This window comes from Pelophylax lessonae (genome assembly GCF_965119305.1).
Source record: "Pelophylax lessonae genome assembly, chromosome: 2".
In the NCBI taxonomy this organism is placed as follows: domain Eukaryota; kingdom Metazoa; phylum Chordata; class Amphibia; order Anura; family Ranidae; genus Pelophylax; species Pelophylax lessonae.
In genome coordinates, this window is record NC_138769.1 from 380,254,413 (window position 1) to 380,278,983 (window position 24,571).

Here is a 24,571-nt window from a genome sequence, read left to right on the forward strand (position 1 = left end):
CTGGTTCGGTAGGATTACTGCAGTTCATATGCAGGGCCGCTGATAGGTTGGGACCACCAGCCCTCTTGTAGGGGGCCCGAGCACACAGGGGGGCCCACACAGAGAGGGGGGATTAGTGATGGACAACAAATACAGAAATCTTCCTCCAGCACCTGAATCTGATCCGTCCCTCTCCCTGCTATCAGCTTGTATCTGTTGAGAAAGACAGTCGTCCCTCACTAATCCCCCTCCCTTGTGTGCCCCCCCCCCTCCCAGCACTTATCTCTGCTCAGGAGTTTATTTGTAAATCGTAACTTTGTTTCTCTCTCTCTGGTCACTGAGCTCCAGCTGCCCAGCCTGTATATTTTTCTCATCTCATCTTTTTTATTTAACATAGTTTTTTTTAGATTTAGCAGGATTATGCGAGTTATGTTATATTTGTGTCTGCTAATAGTGATTTTGTTGTAATTTTAGCTAAATATATCTTTAATATTTTCTTGGGGGGGCCCTGCCAGGTAGTCTGTATGGGGCCCCGCGATTTCTAACAGCAGCCCTGTTCATATGACTTATCTTTCAAAGCTATTATATTTTTTTCCCTTCTTACCGGTTTCGATTCCTTTGCATATTCTGCGTTTCCACCAACATAAGCTATTGAAATTTATTTGGCATTCTTCCCGACCTCGTATCAACAAAAAAATTATGTATGCTCACAGAATTGCCAGGGGCTTTTCAGTCCCAAAATTGCATGCTTACTATACTACAGCATCCATTACTCCATTATCACATCTGCATGACACCTTTCAAATGCCTTTATGGGCCACCATTGATTTTGTTGATTCTCATCCGGTTCCTGTTTCCCGAGTACCTTGGCTCCCCCCAAAATACTGCCCGACCAGCTTAAGACCATACTTGACCCATTCCCTTTGCTTATGGGACTCAGTTAAATTTACGGCTAACCTTATTTCCCCTCACTTGCCACTACTACGCCTTACACACTGCCCTATGTTCCCGCCCAGTTGTGAAAATCCTCAACAATTTTCCTGGTGGCCTGATAATGGTTTCATAGACATCCACTCCCTATTTACTCCTACTAGAATGCTCACTTTCGGATCTCTTAGATCTTCTAATAATATCCCTCTACACAAACATTACAAATACCTACAACTCAGAAATTTTCTCCAACAACTTACAAAAACCAAGCCTTTACCATACACACTAATGCCCTTCAAGAGTCTTTGCAGGGCACAACCCCATTCATCAGGACTCATATCGCTTCTTTATGCATCTAATATCTCCCACAATTAACCTCCACTTCAGACTTATCATTCACAGCGGGAAAAGGATTTGGGGAAACGGTTGGACAGGAAGGACTGGCAACACATGACAATTGCTCTCTCAAAATTCTCCTGCAATGTCCTGATATTGGAGAATGCATATAAGGTGTTCTATAGATGGTATTATACCCCGGCTAGGTTGGCCAGGTTTATACCAACATACTCTCCTTTGTGCTTCAGAGGATGCTCCCAAGAGGGGTCCATAGCCCATACATAGTGGACATGTCGTTGTAACTGGCTCAGCATCTGTTTATTGCTACAAAACTGACTATTGCTAAGGCCTTGAAAACCCCCTTGCTTAGCTTCGAAGCAGTCAAAAACCGCATGAATGATATTATGACGAACTAAAAATTGATGGCAAAGTTACAGATTCTCATGATAAATTTCTTAAGGTGTGGCATCCATGGACGTCATATGTAACACCTTCCAGGTTCAATGCTACACTTCTCTCAATTAAGATAGCCCCCCAATGCTTGCCCAACAGGACTCACTCCTTTCCTTGTTCCTCTTTTCTACTCTTTTTTCTATTCTTTCTCTTTTTCCTCCCCTCCTTTCTCATTTCCTATCTATGATGACATGTCTTTGTGTTACTCATCAAATGAATATGCCTACCTACTGTATCCTCTCAATGGAATTTACTTATGCCTTTTAGTGCATAGATTGTAATGTACGAATCCATATCACCTAGGAGTGGGAGACTGTCTACTTCTACTCAAGGGTTTCCTCTATGAGAGAACACCTACTCATTGAAAGATGTTTTGTACCGGAGGGATTAGAGGCGCAGCTCTTTGCCAAATCTAATAGGCTTTACCCTACCTATAGGCTCCTTCAAAAAGTGTGGGATAAATCCAAACAGATACAAAAGGTCTCTGGATACGCAACTTATAGCCTGATATGGCATAATCGCACGTACCCTGAATTGTGTAAGTTGGAGCAGGCCGGCAGGTGGCACCCCTTTGGGGTGACTCATTTAAAGCACATTTTGGTGAGAGGGTCCTTGGTGTCCTTTGAACAGTTACAGCACCGCTTCTCAGTCCCTAGGAATATGCTGTTCTATTATATACAACTGAAAGATATGTTTTGCCATATTTCCCTATTTGTTTTCAGTTGAGAATTTTGTTTAAATGTTCCATTTTTGATGTATTCATTAGTGTTGATTTACTGTGTATACTACTTTGCTTTAAAATAAAATCTTTTGTAAAAGAAAACTTCTGAACCCAATCTGGAATTATCTGAGCATATGGCAGCATTTGTGCACAGCTGCATATCAGTGACCATCACCTTCTGACACTGGAGAAAAAAACTAAGTAACTTCCTCTAGTGATCGACCGATATCGGTTTTTCGTTGCCAATACCGATACCGATATTTGGCCATAGCATATCGGTATTGGCCGATATTTTTGTACATTTAAAATTTTGCAAAACAAACACAAATTTCGACACAAATATGTTACTAAACATGTAAATCTTTATTTATTAACATTTTTAACATTAAGGGCTCGTTCTTCACACCTTAACTGCATGAAAACTGATAGGAAAACTTCACTTGCAGGGACATCAGTTTCAAATCATCTGATTGTGCATTAATGCATAATAAACTGCTGCAGTAGTGCACTCACTCACTGCAATAATTTTAAATCATGACTGCAGTGCAGTCAGTGCAAAACTGCTAGAAAAAAGCTAGGCAACAGCTACACAGGGGACTGGACTAGAGTCAGTTGACTACCGCTGCAGTAGGGCACGCACTCACTGCAATAAAAAGCTAGACGAAAGCTAGACAGTGGAATGGATAGGAGTGGACTCAGTGGACTGGACAGACACTACTACAACACTTTCAATACTCCCAGTTAAGTAGAACAATGTTCACCAGTTAAACTGCTTATTTTCTTTTAATAAATTGCTGCCACTTCACTAAAAACACGCTCACTTGGTACTGAGGAAGGAGGAGCAGAAAGGTATCTTCTAGCATGAGAAGCAAGTCTTTTGTAGCGTGCCTCATTTTCTTTCCACCACTTGGGAGGATCACTTCTTCTGTCAATTACTGGTTTATTCAAATAGAGATGAAGTTCATCATCCAGGCTCATTAATGCAGATTCTAAAGAATCCTCCGCATGAGGCCCCAATAAAACACTGAACATGGCATCTATTTGACCACAGTGAATTTTCTCTTCTGTGCGTTGTCTTTTTGGACATATTTCTCCTGCATCCTGCTCTTCCACATCAGAAACCTTCTCTTCTTGACTTTTCTTTTCGTCAGGAACCTCCTGCACCTTCAGTTGAATATCTTCTGTCAGCCATTGTTTTGGCTTGGGCAATACATCATCAGAAGAGAAAGAATGGTTCTTGTATTGAGAATCCAAAAGCCATGCAAGCACAACATTTTTATTCTCCTCATGCTTCTCAAAACGTTTGGCGAGGCTGTCCCTCATGGCCTGCCTACATGTTTTAATGCCACATGGGGTCCTTCATTCTGTTGAAGAAGCATCTTCAGCACTCTCACACATGGGATGACAGAGGACAAGGTCTTCCTTAATGCAGCTCAGTCGCTGCTCCGCAAGGACAGAATAGAGGAAATGGTCTGTGCACTTTTTTAGCATGCTAATAATGTCTAGCAAAGCTTTCTGGTTTGACAGACCATCATTTACCACAAGTTGGAGGGTGTGTACCATGCAACTGAGGTCCGACACTTTAGCAAGTCTCATACCTTTAACCATGTTCACTCCGCTGTCTCGAAGCACAAGCATCACTCGGTCTTTGATGATTCCCGATTCTTCTAGCATGCCTTGAAACATTTCTCTAATGTACTCCCCAGTGTGGGATCCTTGCATCACTTTTGTATTTAACACCATGTCAATGAAGTGGCATGTAAGACTCATTAGTGATTCTGTTTGTCCTGACCAGCAGTCAGTCGTGAATGAGAGTGAGTTGCCAGAATTCTCTGGTTGCAGCATAACCTTTACTTTCTCAATGACCTTTTGGTGAATATTTTCCAGCATTTCAGTTCGATAAAATTTGTCACTCTTCGGTGTGTACCTTGGCTCAAGTATGGGCATCAACCGCTTAAATCCAGAGTCAGACACTATTGTAAATGGCTGGTTATAAGTGATTATCATTTCTGTGATTACTCTGTCCAGCAGTTGGGATATTCCATCCAATTTTAGCCACCTGTTTTTTTTCTGAAACATATCGGTTATTGTTGCCTGGGATAGTGATGTTTCACCTTGTGATTAATTTTGTTTTTTCTGTGCTGCATTATACAATTCAACATGATGAACTCTTAGATGAGCCCAAAGATTAGACGTATTTTCGGTTTTTGCAGTTATTGATCCCATGCTTACATTGTTTTTGCAAGTGTTGCACAGTGCTGCTGCTTTTCCTGGAGATGGAGAAGAGAAATAGTCCCAGACCACACTTTTAATTTTTCTACCTCTATCAGTCTCCATTGAAACTTGAAAGACACTATTAAATATAGACTTTTAAAAAAATGGTTGGCTGGCACCCTGTGGTGGGTGGCTGGCTGGCACCCTGTGGTGGGTGGGTGGCTGGAACCCTGTGGTGGGTGGCTGGCTTGCACCCTGTGGTGGGTAGGTGGCTGGCTGGTAGCCTTTGGTGGCTTGCACCCTGTGGTGGGTGGGTGGCTGGCACCCTTTGATGGCTGGCTGGCACCCTTTGTTGCTGGCTGGCACCTTTTGGTGGCTGACTGGCTGGCACCTTTTGGTGGCTGGCTGCCTGGCACCCTTTGGGGGCTGGCTGGCACCCTGTGTGGTGGGTGGCTGGCTGGTACAGGCCCAGGACCTGTGGCTGGCTAGCTGGTACAGGCAGGGCCTGTGGCTGGCTGGTACAGGCCTGTGCACGTGTGGGACTGGGTGGCTGGCTGGCTGGCTCCGGGTAGATGTGGGTGGGTGGCCGCGGCGGCTGTGTTACACAATGTGCACTGTAACTGGTCACTGTTCTGTAAGATTGATTTGATAAGAAATCACTCACTGTCCCGACTGTGCACTGCATGCAGAGACTCCAGTGTGGCTGCGGCGGGTGTAAAACACACTGTACGCACATGTGAGACTCCAAGATGAGGCTGAGGGAGGCGGCCTAAAAAGGCCACAGAAGCTGTCCCAGACTCCCAGTGCGCAGAGGCGCGTGGCTTAACATACGCGGTGTCACGGCAATATTGGTAACCGCTGGGGCCAATTTCGATATATCGGGGAAAGTGCATATCGGCCCCCGATATATTGGTGTTGCCGATAATCGGTCGATCCCTAACTTCCTCTATGGGAGAGGTTATATAGAAGAGGTCTCGCTGTCTTTTTTTCACCAGTGTCCAATCGCCTTTAGATGGTTCTGTGCCCCATGACAAAAGATAAAGAAAAATGTATAATTTATGTCCTGACTTAGGTGCAGGCTACTCTTTGGTCACTTAACAGATACTCACCGATATGGAGGCTGAGGGCAAGGTTGTAGGTGCTGCAAAGGCAGATAAAATGCAAAATGCGTTACGCGTGAACTAGAAGTTCAACAAGAACCGCAGACATTGCTGGATGCAGTGGAAACTGCAAGTGCAAAGGAGTAGCAGCAGCCACTGTGAAAATAGAGGTGTTAGGAGGCTGAGAATATGGGTATAGCTCAGAACCGCACAGTGGGAACTGCAAGTGCAACAGAAATGCAGTGAAGACTTAAGCTCTGTTCGCATCTGCATGTTACATAAATTCTCAATTCTACACAGATTCTCAGATTATGCAAAAAAAACATATTTATAATGTCACCCCAAAAGCAGGAAGCAAACACTTTGCTGTGTTTGTTGCCCGTATTTGTAAACATGCGGTAAAACCCACACAAACGTTTGTCACATGTAGGGCAGCTCATTGAAATCAATGGGCTGCCCTATGTGTGTCACGCACAAAAACGTGTGTTTCAAATCGCTAGGTGTATATGGAGCCTTTAGGTGCCAAGAAGGCAATAGCCTCAGTCCACCACCTTTTTCCTTTTTTCACTTGCACTGCTTTTTGCACAGTATCGATTAAAGTCCTAATTTCATGTTTATGGACAACACTTCATATTATTTTATTTTATTATTTTTTAATACCCGCACTATTACTGCACTTTTGGAATAATAAATCAGCACTTTATACTTGATGTTTCACATTTATTTCTAGCACCTAAGCACTTTCTGGGCACATATACATTATCAGCCCAAAAAATAGATCCTGTCATTTGGCACTTGCACTTCATGATCACTTGGAATTTACTCTCACTTGGTTTTTAATTGTATTTATCACCAATATACACACACGGGATCTAGTGCAATACATTAAAAAAAAAAAAAAAACAGGTTAGCGCCATTACCAATCCTTCCATACCCTTTATTCCTAGAGAAGCCCTATAAAACTTTTTCATCTTTATGTATATGTGATGTAATCTATTTCCAAACAGAAAAAATCTAACCATACATAGGTCTGAAAACATTTTGCACAAAGGGGTTGATTTACTAAAGGCCAATAGACTGTGTACTTTACAGGTGCAGTTGAATTCATTTTTCCACGGGCCTGATGAATCTGGTGAAGCTCTGCTGATTTCCATCATCCACTCAAGTGCAAGCAAAGATGCTGTTTTTTTCCATTTTCCTTGCACCTGATTGGGTTTTCTTTATAAACTGAAGCTTCACCACATTTACTAAGTGCACAGTCTAAAGTGCATCTGGGAAGTTTTCACAGTGCTTCACTTTTCCACATTTTGTTATGGTATAGCCTTTTTCCAAAAGGGATTAAATTCATTATTTTCCTAAAAATTCTACAAATACCCCATAATGACAACATGAAAGAAGTTTGTTTAAAATCTTTGCAAATTGATTAAAAATCAAAAAACTGAAAAATCACATGTACATAAGTATTCACAAAATGGAGCTCAGGTGCATCCTGTTTCCACAATTCATCCTTGAGATGTTTCTACAACTTGATTGAAGTCCACTTGTGGTCAATTTAGTTAATTGGACATGATTTGGAAAGGTACACACCTGTCTACATAAGGTTTCACAGTTAACGGTGCATGTCAGAGCATAAACCAAGCCATGAAGTCCAAGGAATTTTTTGTAGACCTCCTAGACAGGATTGTATCGAGGCACAGATCTGGGGAAGGGAGGTGATCAAGAACCGATGGTCACCCTGACAGAACTCTTTCTCTGTGGAGAGAGGGCAACCTTCCAGAAGAGCAACCATCTCTGCAGCACTCCACCAATCAGGCCTGTATGGTAGAATGGCCAGATAAGAGCCACTCCTCAGCAAAAGACACGAAAGTCCGCCTGGAGTTTGTCAAAAGGCACCTGAAGGACTCCTAGACTATGAGAAACAAAATTATTTGGTCTGATGAAACAAAGATTGAACTCTTTGGCCTGAATGGCAAGTGTCATGTCTGGAGGAAACCAGGCACCGCTCATCACTTGGCCAATACCATCTCTACAGTGAAGCATGGTAGTGGCAGCATCATGCAGTGGGGATGTTTTTCAGCGGCAGGAACTGGGAGACTAGTCAGGATCGAGGGAAAGATGAATGCAGCAATGTACAGAGACATCCTTAATGAAAACCTGCTAAAGAGCCCTCTGGACCTCAGACTGGGGCGAAGAATCATGTTCCAACAGGACGACCCTAAGCACACAGACAAGATAACACTTGATCTCACACCGTTTCTACGAATTTGGTAACAGACCCAGTCGCCTTTTGGCCAGGTCACTGCATAAAGAGAAATCCGCAACGTTTATACCCAAAATAAAAACGTTGGGAGACTCCCTAGCTCACGACACTAAATTGATAGCGAAAACATTTTGGCTATTCTATCAACAGCTGTACCATATCCACACGTCGACGACGATACTCAGGATCAATGTTGTAAAATACAAGAATACTTGGCCCACACCCAATTACCCACTCTCCCTCGCTCGTCTCTGGAAGCTCTGGAGCGCAAGATCTCAGTCACGAGCTACAGCAGGCCCTCGCATCCATGGCCAGTGGCAAAGCTCCTGGCCCGGATGGCTTTACGGTTAAATATTATCGTTTATTCCAAGACCAGTTACAACCAGTTACAGCCCAAATTGCAGGCATATACAAACCTGCTCTCGCAGGGTGGCTCCCTGCGACCTGAAACCTTACATGCCCAAATTACAGTCCTCCCAAAACCTGGGAAAGACCCTAGCATGTGTAGCAGTTACAGACCAATATCACTTTCAAACATCAACATCAATATTAAACTATATGCCAAAGCCCTAGCAAATAGATTGTTGCCGCTGATGCCACAGTGGATTTCGAGGGACCAAACCGCATTTATCCCAGGCAGAGAGGCGCGGGATAACTCCCTTCGCACCTTGTCACTTATATCTCATGTTAGGCGTGCTGCCGAGCCCACCCTGTTGCTCTCTACGGACATTGAAAAAGCGTTTGACAGGGTGGACTGGGTATACCTCATGGAAACCTTAGCCTCGTTGGGTATTGGTCCACACATTGTGATAAATGTAGGACAGCGCTCAATCATGTGAATCAAATTTAAATATTTAAATAAATTGATTAGATAAATAAATGCATAAATCACAAACCACAATAAATATGAAAAAAGGGGGATTACCCCTAAAAGTGATCAGATAATAAAGTGATTGTGCATATATTGCTGTATAAAAAATATATATAAAATATTGACAGTCTGTATAATTCAAAGGTGCAAGTGCAAAAAACGTGCAACAAAAGCAATTATGTGCTAGTTCCTAAAGTGCTTCATGTGCAGCAAAATTGTAGGTAGGGAATCCGTCACCTAGTGCGCAGCCCACTTACCAGACGACCCCTTGGGGTCTAGCGTAGGTAAATGGTATCTTTAGTCCCAGTATCTCCTAGCTCCCCATTGGAAATATATCCAGGAATTTCCTACGGCTGGTTGGAAGGGCTATGTCACCAGATTCCCCCTTCTCCGGGCGGCGCGCATGTTTAGACACAGCGGGAGTCGGGCCAGGGGAGGAGATGCGGTGATCACCGTCTCTCCTCCCTGATCGTGGGGGAAAGACTGAAGAAATCAGTCTGTGACAGGCAGGGACAGATCACAGGATTCAGCATAGCTGAACCTGCGATCTGTGTCTGTGTCACACAACCCCCTCCCCCCACACACGTCAGTAAGCATGAGGCACACATTTAACCCCTTGATCACCAACAGTGTTAACCCCTTCCCTGCCAGTGTCATTATTACAGTAACAGTGCATATTTTTAGCACTGATTACTGTAGTAATGTCACTGTTCCCCCCAAAAGTGTCAAAAATGTCAGTTAGGGGTCCGATCTGTCCGCTGCAATGTCCCAGTCCAGTAAAAAAATCGCAGATCACCGCCATTACTAGTAAAAAAAAATAAACAATAAAAATGACACAAATCTTTCCCGTAGTTAGTAAAAGCGATAACTTTTGCGCAAACAAATCAAAATACGCTTATTGTGATTTTTTTTACCAAAAATATGTAGCAGAAAACAAATTGGCCTAAAATGTTAAAAAAGTTTGATTTGTAAATTTTTTGGGGGGGAATGTTATATATCAGAATGTGAAAAATATTGTTTTTTTTTCTTTTCAAAATTGTCGTTCTTTTTTTCAAAAATTAAAAATCGCACAGGTAATCAAATACCACCAAAAGAAAGCTCTATTTGTGGGGAAAAAAGGACATAAATGTAATTTGGGCACAGCGTCACACGACCGCGCAATTGTCCACTAAAATAAGGCAGTGCCGAATCGTCCAAATATGGCCTGGTCAGGAATGGGGTGAAATCTTCCGGTCTTAAAGTGGTTAACAATATGCTCATTGAGAATTTTTTTTGTCAAAGACATGTAGCTAAATACATTTTGGACTAAATATATGACAAAAATTGAATATATTGAATATTTTTTAACTGTCAAAGGAGAAAATGTCAATTTTTACGCTCTTCTTTTATTAATATCGCAAAAAATGAAAAGCGCAGAGGTGATCAAATACCACCAAAAGAAAGCTCTGTTTGTGGGAAAAAAAGGACGTAAATTTAATTTGGGTGCAGCGTTGCATGACCACGCAATTGTCAGTTAAAGTCTTGCAGTGCCAAGTTAAAAAAAGTGGCCTGGACGTTAAGCAGGAAAATCCTCCGGTCTTAAAGTGGTTAAGGTGGCATTCGCCAAGACTCAATAATATTGCTTATGACACGCAATGTTTTTGTTCTGCTTTATTCATTGTCCATCCATATTTGTTGTGGACTTTTTTTTGTTTGTGAGTGATGTAATTGTTCCTGTATTACCTTTTGTTCTCAATAAACTGTTATTAAACAAAAAAAAAAAAAAGAAAGGAAGTTTAAAAAGACAAGCAGCCACTCCATAAAATTGGAAGAGAAGCGGTTTAACCTTAATCTGTGTAGAGGGTTCTTTACTGTCAGAGCAGCAAGGATGTGGAATTCTCTTCCACAAGCAGAGGTATCAGCAGGGAGCGTCGATAGTTTAAAAATACTATTAGATGGGCAACTTAACGATCCACTTTACTATTGACATAAACACATACTGTTTTTTTTTTCTCCAGCCTTACTGACTATGTAAAGTCTGTCACCATATTAAAAAGGCCACATGCAGTATCAAAGGCTTAATCAAAATGGTTTCCACTATTAAAACGCAGTGGAGAGATTCTAAAACAACCAAAAAAATGCAATGCAGCTTGCTCATATCAGCAGCAGACCTAGTATGTCTGCTCTAGTAGGTGCCCATCATTGTAGACATTTATATACTGTATGTGGTCTTCAAAAAAATCTATTGCTAAAAATCTTTATCAGCAGCAGTGGTCATATTTTTTAAGATCTATCTTAGCATTGTTGGCAGACTCCTTAGTAAAAGAGTCCGCAGTATATGCTAATTTGTATGTCAGGCATGGTCAGCCTATTGCTACAGTAGGTATTGTAACTGTTATAGATCTCACTTCTTCAGGGGAATGAAATAAAACTCCACCTAAGGATCTTCTTTTTGATTTATAAATCCAATAACCCAGAGCAACTAATCAGAGTATATCTCGTATGGATCTGACCCTAGAACAGGGGTGGGGAACCTGCGGCCCGCACGATCCTTCTGTCCAGCCCGCACAATCGTTGCAATCCGCCCCCTCCCGTGCCGCTGTGTCAGAAGGAGCCAATGGCTCCGTCCCGACACTGAATCTCCAAAAAGGGTGGACCCAAGGCGCACCGCTCTGCCCGCCCATTTGTGTGACAATAGCGAATGAAATGTCTCATGGATCCTCCTCCTCCTTGGCCAATGTCATTGGCCGAGGAGGAGGCGGGACGCGGGAGGACTCGAAGAGACGCGGGGACTGAAGAGAGGAAGCCGCCGCTACAACAGGTAAGTCAAGTGCACCGGGGCTTGGCACGCTGTTCACTCTGCATTGTGGTCAATCACTCTGCATTGAAATTGGGTACGCTGTGGTCAATCACTCCGCATTGAAAGGGGGCACGCTGTGGTCACTCACTCCGCATTGAAAGGGGGCACGCTGTGGTCCCTCTGCATTGAAAGTGGGCACGCTGTGGTAACTCACTCCACATTGAAAGGGGGCACGCTGTGGTCACTCCGCATTAAAAGGGTGGACGCTGTGGTCACTCCGCATTGAAAGGGGGCACGCTGTGGTCACTCCGCATTGAAAGGGGGCACGCTGTGGTCACTCCGCATTGAAAGGGGGCATGCTGTGGTCACTCCGCATTGAAAGGGGGCACGCTGTGGTCACTCCGCATTGAAAGGGGGCACGCTGTGGTCACTCTGCATTGAAAGGGGGCACGCTGTGGTCACTCTGCATTGAAAGGGGGCACGCTGTGGTCACTCTGCATTGAAAGGGGGCATGCTGTGGTCACTCTGCACTGAAAGGGGGCACGCTGTGGTCAGTCTGCATTGAAAGGGGGGCACGCTGTGGTCAGTCTGCATTGAAAGGGGGCACGCTGTGGTCAGTCTGCATTGAAAGGGGGCACGCTGTGGTCAGTCTGCATTGAATGGGGGGCACGCTGTGGTCAGTCTGCATTGAAAGGGGGGCACACTGTGGTTAGTCTGCATTGAAAGGGGGCACGCTGTGGTCACTCGCATTGAAAGGGGGCACCCTGTGGTCACTCACTCCGCATTGAAAGGGGGCACGCTGTGGTCACTCCGCACTGAAAGGGGGCACGCTGTGGTCACTCCGCACTGAAAGGGGGCACGCTGTGGTCACTCCGCATTGAAATGGGCACGCTGTGGTCGCTCTGCAATGAAAGGGGGCACGCTGTGGTCACTCTGCATTGAAAGGGGGCACGCTGTGGTCACTCTGCATTGAAAGGGGGCACGCTGTGGTCAGTCAGCATTGAAAGGGGGGAACGCTGTGGTCAGTCTGCATTGAAAAAGGGGGCACGCTGTGGTCAGTCTGCATTGAAAGGGGGCAGGCTGTGGTCAGTCTGCATTGAAAGGGGGCATGCTGTGGTCAGTCTGCATTGAAAGGGGGGCACGCTGTGGTCAGTCTGCATTGAAAGGGGGGCACGCTGTGGTCAGTCTGCATTGATAGGGGGGCACGCTGTGGTCAGTCTGCATTGAAAGGGGGGCATGCTGTGGTCAGTCTGCATTGAAAGGGGGCACGCTGTGGTCACTCTGCATTGAAAGGGGGCACACTATACCTTGATTACTGAAGGCCCCTTTCACACTTTTGTGACCTCAAAGTCACGCAATTTTTTATAGCGTTTTTTGCCGCAAAGCAATGCCTATTACATTTATGCATACATTTTGTACGGCCCCCGAATGATGTTACAAATATCCAAATGGCCCTTGGTAGAAAAAAGGTTCCCCACCCCTGCCCTAGAAGTATAACTTGATGTATGTAAGCAAATAAATAATAAATTTTATCCAAGATGCTGTATTATAGGAGAAGTGTTTAATAGCTTTAAAATAACTACACCTTTACTCTCCATCCACTGCAACATACATAGGGTGCTGAACTGTAGGTTGAAATGGATGGATTCTTTTTTCAACCAGACTAACTATGAATACAAGCTAAAATGGAAATGTGATGGCAGATATTATGACTTGCTTATTCAATTTTCATTCAAGTGTCAAACAAATATAAAAGACAAGAGCAGACTAAATCTGTGGTTGTGTATGAGATGTATGTATAGGAGAGTGGCTATAACTTGGCCACTAGTTCAGCAAAAGCAAAGAGTGGCAATGCTGACTCAATGGTTTGTCAGCATGAATCATATACAGGCTATAGAAAACCTCACCTCAGCAATAAATCAGAAGTACACACATTAAGATTGCTCTATTGGGAACAATTTTGAGAACATGGAATACAGATGAGAAAGATCTCTACCTCAGTCTTGCGAAGGCCATGCCCTCCTTCTCTGGTATCTTTCACCAAACCCTCTCCCTACCTTTTTTATTGTCCTGTTCCATCTTCTTCGCTCCCTCACCTTGATTCCTTTCCTGGTGGTCCTCCCTTTTCTGCCTGTACCTTATATGACTATCCATTCACAAGTACTGCACCTGAATGTCCCCTAGTTCCATGTTAAGCAATTAGATACTGTAGACACTTAACAGTCCCTACTTTTAAAATTTCCCCTGCCCCATATGAATATGTTTTTTTCCACCTAACTCTCTACTGCATAAGATGTTTCCCCTATGGGCAGCAGTGATCATAGTGAATTGTATAACATGTAAATGCTACTTCAATTGCCATCTTTTAAGATTTTTCAGTATCACTATACATTTACAACATCATCTATCTCAGTTCTGGCTGTTACGATAACTGTACTATCTGTATGCTTTGGTGAAACCCTTTAATAAAAACATTAAAAAAAGTAAATAGTGGCTTGTCATTGAACAGACTTACAAGGCCCTTAGTGGTAGTAAACTTAGGAAATGCAAAATTCACTGACAGGCAGGGCTTTTATAACAGAAGAGACCCAAGAGGTCTCTTCTGTCATACATCTCCCCTCTGCCTGTCAGTGGGTAATGTGATCTGAGCCGAACATGCGCAGTTCAGACCACATCTATGGCCTGCTCTGCATGCCGCAGTCATGTGACTCCAATGCCCATGCATGGGAGTGCCATCACTGCTGCCTGGCAATTCAAGTGGCTGAGGATTCAGAACCCGGAAGGAAGACAGGGTGAAGATGGAAGTGATGGGGAGCTGCGACAGCGCAGCGCTGGAGGGCTCAGTTTGTAGGTAAGTCTGTCATAATGTACTAGTATTCAGTGCATACCAGTACATTATGATATAAACCTGCAGGGGTGGTCCATTATATCACATTAAATAGGAGACTTTACTACTGCTTTAAAGTAACTTTATTCTGTGGCATTTACTACAAACCTTAGCTTGCAGAGTAACATTGTTTGAAACCAAATTTTATAATTTCTGCTCTCGAGTTTAAACTAGTGTCATTAAATCCAGACTATAAAAAACTCTCATTACATACTATACTGTATAAAAGTGTGTGCATACTCACAAAGACACTAAAGCATTTGTTTTGTGTAGAGTAAAAAATATCTGGTTGATCCTGCCTTCAGCAGTCCCTCCCTTCTTCTATGTGTCCCCATTGCAGGCTGAAATTGTATAGACCAACTGGTGTCCTCTACTGAGCATGATCATATTTCAGTTCCCTTCTAAGCTCTTCATTTCCACCTTTTTTTTCCTGCAGACCACGTGACTATAGAGTCACGCGTGGGCATATATACAGTGGTAAATGATACTCTCCCTCACTCGGCCGCTATCGGGGCAAGATATAGTATGTTGGTTGATAACATTCACTTAGAAAGTTACAAAAAAAGCTTAGTTTTAAAATAAATCAGTATTAAATACATCACATGTAATTGCTAATACTTGTAAAGTAAAAAATAAAACCTTGTATGCAGCTACCATGTTAACAAAATGAAAGCTAGTGCCAATCATCTTTGACTCTGCCTACACCATATTATTACCCAATACCCAAAAAAATAAATATCTGCTTTTCAATAAAAAGTTATAGTATAGGGAACTATAAAAACAGTTTGTTTTTTTTTTCACTTTCTGCTATTTGACATTAACAAAAATAAAATTTAAAAATCAAAATTTTTTAACATTTTAGGCCAATTTGTTTTCTGCTACATATTTTTGGTAAAAGAAAAATTGCAATAAGCATATTTTGATTGGTTTGCGCAAAAGTGATCGCATCTACTAACTACGGGAAAGATCTATGTCATTTTTATTGTTTTTTTTTTCATTTACTGGTAATGGCGGCGATCTGCGATTTTTTGCGGGACTGCGACAATGTGGCGGACAGATCGGACCCCTAACTGAGATTTTTGACACTTTTGGGGGGGACCAGTGACATTACTACAGTAATCAGTGCTAAAAATATGCACTGTTACTGTAATAATGACACTGGCAGGGAAGGGGTTAACACAGTGGGTGATCAAGGGGTTAAATGTGAGCTTAGGGGGGGAGTGATTCTAACTGTATGGGGGCGGGGCTTATGGAGTGACCATAGAGGCACTCTGTGATCATTCCAGAGAGAAGAACGGTCAGCTGTGTTTACAAAAGCTGACCGTTCCTCTCTCTCAGCGGGGAGCGATCGCGGGTGCTAGGCGGCAATCGGAGCCGCCTGCCCCGTGCATCGGAGTCCCCGCTGCCGGGTGGGGGCGGGAGCAGGCACTCGACCAACATAGCCCTACGTCGGATCGGGCAGGAGGGCCAGCCTGCCACAGTATATCTGAGGCGGGTGGTCCGTAAGCGGTTAAAGAATAAACATTTAAAGCCCAGCTCCAACTCCAGTGTTCTCCCCTGCAGACTCCCCGAGTTCATCGCATTTCTTGTGAGTCTAAGGTATCATAGTCACCCTCTTACCCAAGGTGTACACCATCAAACCATTCTGGGCTCCCAGAAGAATGTGAAGCAACAAAATGTGAAAAAAAGAGTTGACTTTTATGGTTCAGTCACTAAAGTAGAACTACACAACAGTCTTTATTCCACACTTACTTTGGCAGCGCTAATGACAGTGGCAGTATAAGACTGAATGTTGTCTCCACATGCTCCTCCACGAGACTGATGGCACCGGATAAGCTGCAAAGATACAACACAAATGTTAGCTAACACTAACCTACAAGAAGCAGTAAAGAAAGTCATACACCTTTAGATTTCTCAAATTTAGCCAATGGATGGCTGGATTACCCCATTCACGCTAAACGGTGTGGGTGAAGGAATTACTTCTGCTGGCTATCGTATTCAGCAGCCAGCAAGACCAGTCACTGCTGCTCTCTCTCCTTGTGCATGGTGACTGGTCGTATATTTGGCCTTGTGTAGTTTTCTGCAGACAACCTGTAGTAGATGGACCTGCTGGGATCCACCCACAGCTTTTCTCCTTGCACAGTTTATAACGAGCCCAGGGATGATGTCAATGCCACATTTACATTTATTGATGAACATATTTGAATTAACATTTTTCTGCCTGATTTTCAGCTTTAGCTGTTGCAAATGATGCTCAAGGTTGCATCATTGGCTCTTACGGGATACTGTACAGTCAACCTAATTACAGGAGGCATTCATTTTGACTATTAGAAGGACAGAATGAAAAATCTGGTCATATAATAATTACCTTTAAAACTGAACAAAGCCACTGAATAATCTCTTCTGCTGCCTCAAGTTTCCAACAAAATGTGGTCTTTATACCATGATACCAGATTAAAAGTGATTGTACATTTTATTGAATATCAATAAAGTTAACATTAAAAAAAAAAAAAAGTGATTGTACAGCTTTGGTTTTTATTTTTTAAAAATAATGTTTTTTCACAGAGCAGCCTCGAACCTTCTGTTCTTGGGTCCCTCGCAGGCGCTCCTGGCCCTCCCCCCGACGGCTTCCCATTGGGGGCACTCGTACATGCTCGATCCCGAGCCTGGCTGTATGCCTCTATTCAGACACATCCAGGCTCAGCCCTGCCCCCCGCTCAATGCTGACAGGTTTGAAATGACAGCCAGCGGAGCCGATGGCTCCCTCTGCTCTCAGCCAAGCATGTGGGAGCTGGGAGAGGGGAGAAGAGCTGCTGCAGACGTGCAAAGTCCTGGATCTAGATCGAGTTCAGGTGAGTATTTGGGGGGCTAAGGGGTATGTGACCTATAAAGTTTTTTTTTTACCTTAATGCAAAGAATACATTACAACCACCTAAACTAGTCTTTCCCTGTGCAAATTGGCAAATCACTAATATTTCTGGAATCAAATTACAAGCCACCCTTGAGAACTCTTTATAGAAACACAAGTGCAAAAACATAAGAAAATGTTATTGTGTTGCTAACTAATTCAAACTCAATGCATTAGGACATTTTTTCATGCCTCAGATAGGTGTTAGTTTTCAAGCATAAGTGGTTTCTAGATAGCAAGGTAAAAGGAAAAAAGTAACATAAGTAAAAAAAAAAAAGCACAAAACACAATTGGGATGATTTACTAAAGGAGTTGATAATCTTCACTCGAGAAGGTGTGCGAATGTTCAATTTTATTATTCAGTCATTAAATGCAACTGTTTACTTATTTCATCTGCACATGATTGGATATTAAAAGTGAACATTAATTTGCTAATAATAGAATGGGATAGTGAGTGAATATTCATAAAATTTGTTCAATGCAGATTCTCAGCTTCTTTAGTAAATCAGCATCACCTTGGAAAATAATTTTAAAAAGTAACCAACCTCTATTGTGCGCTAGTTTAAATCATGGTATTAAATAAAATCCATGAATGTTTAGGAAAAAAATTTTTAAATGTATGTTATATTGATGCCATCCCATGACTTCACAGTCTTTATGTAACACAGTTTCTGCATACCTACTTTGTCATTACTAATTTAATGAAAATCGAGAAATGTCATAGTAAAAAGCCTTGATTTTTCACCCCCACCCCATTGTGGAATATGTTGGCGCCTTATAAATAAATACTGCTAAATAATTAATGACAAGTCTGTACACCAGATTGAAAGCCATCAATCACAGGATTCCCTGTACCCTGTGTTGACGTTTATGTCTGATAATCTATATTGCATATGTGTACATTTCAGGTTTGACAAAACACAGTCTTGCAGTAGACATCCTATTTCATATACTTTCTCCACTGTTGAGAAAAAACATTTAAATGCAGTTAACGTATGCATTTATTTAAAACATTTCAGCTTTGAAAAATGCTAAAATTATATTTTGAATTTATAAAATAAAAATAAAAAATTGTAAAGTAAGAATAATGTTTTGGAAGCAAACTAACCTGTGCAAGAAAAATGCATATACTTACCTATTTTCAGGCTGCTACACACCGGTCACGCGATTCGCCTTACCTGTGTCAGACAGTGGCAGCTGCAGGGGAGAGGAGTAAGCACTGACAACAGGTAGGCCAAAGGAGCCCACACAGTTTCTCCTCTGCTCGGCAGCGGATGCTGGCTGACCCAGGGATGATCACATGACTGGGACCTAGAAAAATAGGTAAATATATGGTATATACATCTTTCTTACACAGGTTACTCAGTATAGGTGTTAGGAGGGGGCATTTTTTTTGCAGGTTTTACACTCATTTTTAGGTGCACTGTCATTAACCTCTATTGGAACATGAGCTTTCATGAAAGCACATCAAAATCCTGCATGCTACATCTTTGATTTTCTTTCATAAACCTCTCATTCTAATATAGTTTAATGGCAGTGCACCTAAAAATGTGTGCATAAAAACGTGATGCAGAAAAACCGCACAGATGTGAACCCATCCTTAGGATAAAACTCTCTGAGAGGGATACAACAAAAAAAGCAGCAGAAATTGTTCTTGGATAGAGGTTTTAAAAGAAATGATTTTCATGTCACTGACCTAGAACAAGCATTGTAAACTCATAGTGAAGTCAGAGCTCCAGATTGCATACATGTATCAAGTCAGTGCCTCACAAAGTATTTATGTTTAGGGGTCAGGAAAATAGCCAGGTAGGTAGCACTTTCAGGAAGAGCGGTCAGCAGAGTCTAAAGGGTTTAAAACAAGCTCACGGCTCCAGTATCAGTCAGCAATTGTGCCACAATAATAATTAGTGGGGGTTGGCAATCCGTTAATCATGGGCAAGAGACGGTTAAAGTGCGTCTCTTCTTTGCTGACCCCAGAACCTGCACAGGGAGGGTGGCAGCAGCTGAAGTCCAGCTTCTTCCCCTCTTGCTCCCACTGGCATACAGCTGTTGCAGGGGAAAAATACAGGGTGTTCGGTTCCAGTAGATGCCACTCCCACTGCCCCTTCTGTCCAGGTTACCATTCCTTCTGCTACCCAGTTCTCCCTGTGTGCTCCCTTGGTTCCCCGCAGAGCTTTTGGCTTCCCCTCCTCCCCCTGCCACCAGCTGCTGTGGGGGTTTATTTCAGGACGGAGAATGGAGGAAAGGGGAGGTAAGTATGTCATTTCCTGGACGCTTTTTTTTTTAATCATACTGATCATTCACTGTGTTCATTCATAACTGAAGCTAGTAAACCGTGTTTACTATGCTTCCGTTTATGAATGAACACGGAGCAGAGCAAATCCTGTTCATTCATTCTGTACACCTGAATGTCCACCTATTGCTGCAGCGATAGAGATTAAAATGATTCTAAAGTCAATTTTTTTTTGCTTAAAGAAAACAAACATGTTATACTTACCTGCTGTGTACAGTGGTTTTGGACAGAGGAGCCCTGATCCCCCTCTTCTTGGGTCCCTCTTTGGCTCTCCTGGCCTCTCCCTCCTGAAAAGTACCCCCACAGCAAGCAGCTTGCTATGGAGGCATCTGAGCCGAGCAGCAGCTCCGTGTGTCCATTCAGACAGGGAGCCCCTGCTAGGCCCCACCCCTTCTCTCCTCCGTGTTGGCTTACTGATTTTGATTGACAGCAGCGGGAGCCAATGGAGCTCTGCTGCTGTCTCAGTCAATGAGGAAGAGAGTCCCGGGTAGCCGAGTTTTTCCTGCAACATCGCTGGATAGAGATGGGCTCAGTTAAGTTTTAGGGAGGCTGCTGCACACAGAAGATTTGTTATCTTAATGCATAGAATGCATTTAGATAAAAAAAAAACCTTCTGCCTTTTCAACCACTTTAAGAACAATATCCTCAATCACTTTCTCTGTCTCAAAAGTAAGTTTTAGGGTTTGTTTAGACAACACCTATTCCCCCCAACAGGGCTGTTAAAAAAATAAAAAATAATAAAATTGAAAAAAAATACTGACACCGTCCACTGCTCTACGGACACTACCCTCTGCACTACTGACTGACACCATCCGCTGCCATACTGACTGACACCATCTGCTGCCGTACTGACTGACACCATCTGCTGCTCTACTGACTGACACCATCCGCTGCTCTACTGACTGACACCATCCGCTGCTCTACTGACTGACACCATCCGCTGCTCTACTGACTGACACCATCCGCTGCTTTACTGGCACTGTCCACTGTTCTACTGAATGACACTGTCCACTTTGAAGGTAGGCTAACTTTATATTTTCACAGTGACATTTGTTTTCTTACATTTTTCCAAGTTTCCTTACCATTTAGTTTGGCCTTGCTACTTAATTTCTTTTAAAAAATGGGCGTCAAACCCCAGTGATTTTTGATCTTGTTCATGTTGTTCAGGTAGATCTCCTGCTGTAAAAGCTTTAAAGTGCCACTTATTGATAATTTGGGTATCATAATATCTTGCCATTTTACAGACACATGCAGTTTTGAGGCTTGACTTAGTTTGTTTTCCATTTATGTGACACAACCTCATGTTCTATTTTATACAAAAAAATTGGGGATTCAATTGTGTTTGTATGCAATAAAGTTTATCTTAGCGTATTTTTTTTTGAGCTTATAGATAACCATCTTTTTATTCTACAGGGCTTCTGCATTCAGGAAGCATATATTGTTCTGGAAGTTTTAAGTAATTTTATAGCCACAAATATACAGTCAGGTCCATAAACATTGGGACATCGACACAATTCTAATCATTTTGGCTCTATACACCACCACAATGGATTTGGAATGAAACAAACAAGATGTGCTTTAACTTAATTTGAGGGTATTTACATCCAAATCAGGTGAAAGGTATAGGAATTACAACAGTTTGTATATGTGCCTCCCACTTTTTAAGGGACCAAAAGTAATGGGACAATTGGCTGCTCAGCTGTTACATGGTCAGGTGTGTGTTATTCCCTCATTATCCCATTTACAAGGAGCAGATAAAAAGTCCAGAGTTAATTTCAAGTGTGCTATTTGCATTTGGAATCTGTTGCTGTCAACTCTCAATATAAGATCCAAAGAGCTGTCACTATCAGTGAAGCAAGCCATCATTAGGCTGAAAAAAACAAAACAAACCCATCAGAGAGATAGCAAAAACATTAGGTGTCACCAAATCAACTGTTTGAAACATCCTTAAAAAGAAAGAATGCACCGGTGAGCTCAGCAACACCAAAAGACCCGGAAGACAACGGAAAACAACTGTGGTGGATAACCGAAGAATTCTTTCCCTGGTAAAGAAAACAACCTTAACAACAGTTGGCCAGATAAAGAACACTCTCCAGGAGGTAGGTGTATGTGTGTCAAAGTCAACAATCAAGAGAAAACTTCACCAGAGTGAATACAGAGGGTTCACCACAAGAAGTAAACCATTGGTGAGCCTCAAAAACAGGAAGGCCAGATTAGAGTTTGCCAAACAACATCTAAAAAAGCCTTCACGGTTCTGGAACAACATCCTATGGACAGATGAGAGCAAGATCAACTTGTACCAGAGTGATGGGAAGAGAAGAGTATGGAGAAGGAAAGGAACTGCTCATGATCCAAAGCATACCACCTCATCAGTGAAGCATGGTGGTGGTAGTGTCATGGCGTGGGCATGTATGGCTGCCAATGGAACGGGTTCTCTTGCATTTATTGATGATGTGACTGCTGACAAAATTTGCAGGATGAATTCTGAAGTGTTTCGGGCAATATTATCTGCTCATATTCAGCCAAATGCTTCAGAACTCATTGGACGGCGCTTCACAATGCAGATGGACAATGACCCAAAGCATACTGCGAAAGCAACCAAAGAGTTTTTTAAGGGAAAGAAGTGGAATGTTATGCAATGGCCAAGTTAATCACCTGACCTGAATCTGATTGAGCATGCATTTCACTTGCTGAAGACAAAACTGAAGGGAAAATGCCCTAAAAACAAGCAGGAACTGAAGACAGTTGCAGTAGAGGCCTGGCAGAGCATCACCAGGGATGAAACCCAGCGTCTGGTGATGTCTATGCGTTCCAGACTTCAGGCTGTAATTGACTGCAAAGAATTTGGAACCAAATAATAAAAAGTGAAAGTTTGATTTATGATTGTTAATCTGTCCCATTACTTTTGGTCCCTTAAAAAGTGGGAGGCACATATACAAACTGTTGTAATTCCTACACCGTTCACCAGATTTGGATGTAAATACCCTCAAATTAAAGCTGAAAGTCTGCAGTTAAAGCACATCTTGTTTGTTTCATTTAAGATCCATTGTGCTGGTGTATAGAGCCAAAAAGACTAGAATTGTGTTGATGTTCCAAATTTTTATGGACCTGACTGTAGATTGTAACGTGTATGGGAAAAAAATTTGAAAATTGCTCGAGAGTTGAACTTGTAAATGGTAAAAGAATAGCAAATCCTAATAATGTAATAAAGGCAGCCCATAAAAAGGTTTAGAGAGACATTGGGGTGGATTTACTAAAGGTAAAATAATCTGTGCATTGCAAGTGCAGGTGTTCTAGATCTGAGGGGGCCATGCAAGGAAAATAACAAAAACTGCATCATTGGATGAAAGCAGAGCTTCCCCTCATTTTTGTTTGAGCTTCCCCTCAGATCTAAAGCAACTGCACTTGAAGTGCATTTCTAATGCACAGTATATTTGCAGTTAGTAAATTAACCTCTCTGTCCCTTTGTGGATTTTGGACTTTGACAGTGCTCCCCTGCTGCTGAGGCTTCTACTGCTTCAACTGGTGAAAATACTCAGGAGGGAACTTATCAAAATTGGAGCAAGCAGAATCTGGAGCAGCTGTGTATAGTATCCAATCAGATTCCTATCTTCAGTTTGTTCGGTTAAACTTTGAAAATTAAAGATACAAAGCTGATTGGTTGTCATGAACAGCTAAAGTTTTGACACATTCTGCATACAGTGATTTCAAGTATGGGGGAGCATGTGATCTGCTCACATGTAACAGTGCTTAGGTCTAGCTAGCAATTGCTAGGCCTGATAACTGTTACATGATAAAATAATAGAGTAAATCAGCTCAACATTCCCCTTAATGCCCTTAATGACAACAACAGACTTTGGGGATTCTGGTGCCAGCTCCAAAGGAAGAGTGAGCACTGGCAAGATGAGTACCAGTGGGTCCGGGGTGTGGTCTTCAAACACACACTCTCACCTTGCAACCTGAATGGGCAAGGTGATACTTTCTTAGGTACAGCAGCCTTTGGCGGTGTTTCGGGTAATGAATATATGGGGAATTATTTTTACTACCTGGGTTATAGTTGACAGGTACTGTGGCTAATTGGTTATCACTTCCACCTAGCAGCACTAGGGTCTTTGGTTTGAATTCCAATCACAGTTCTCCCTGCGCCTGCGTGGGTTTCTTCTGAGTGCCGGTCCACACTAGCGCAACTTGTCAGGCGACTTGTCAGCCTGACAAGTCGCGCTCCCTCGCGGTCCATTGACTGCTACAGGACCCGTTCTAATAGGAGCGACACAGGTCGCTCCGACTTAGAAAAAGGGTCCTGTACTACTTTGGGGCGACCTCGGAGCAACTTGCATAGACTTCCATTAAGTGAAGTCCCTGCAAGTCGCTCCGAAGTCGTGGTGCATGGCAATGCACAAGTCACCCCCGAAGTAGTACAGAGTCGAGTCGCCTTAGTGTGAACCGACTGAGTACTCTGGTTTCCTCCCACACTCAACACAAGACATGCTGGTAGGTAAATTGCCTCCTGTCTAAATTGGCCCTAGTATGTGTATGTATGAATGTGAGTTAGGGACCTTGGATTGTAAGCTCCTTAAGGCCAGGGACTGATGTTAATGTACAATAAATGTGTAAAGCACTTCCTAAATTGACAGCTGTCAGGAAGTGCATGCCAGCAGATAAGACGGCAGGACGGCATCTTGTGCAGAGACACAGGCTAATTCATATTCCTTTACCTGCACTTAGGAAATGTGCACATGCTCATGCATGCGCACACAACCATATTTGTACCCATGCATGCGCAACTGTTGCTCGCATTGGCGCCAAGCAAGCTATTTAAACTGAGCCTGGGCTATGTTTC

The 24,571-nt window shown here is 42.8% G+C and overlaps 1 protein-coding gene across 5 annotated transcripts in view; it reads right to left on the reverse strand.

Moving 5' to 3' along the window:
* Nucleotides 1-24,571, reverse strand: part of BCAS3 (BCAS3 microtubule associated cell migration factor) — a 1,702,410-nt gene that overhangs the window by 1,395,383 nt on the left and 282,456 nt on the right. For all 5 annotated transcript variants that reach the window (XM_082245731.1, XM_082245733.1, XM_082245734.1 and 2 more), the window contains exon 10: nt 16,283-16,366. In XM_082245731.1, coding sequence (XP_082101857.1) covers nt 16,283-16,366 — 84 coding nt within the window. The remainder of the gene's footprint in view (nt 1-16,282; nt 16,367-24,571) is intronic.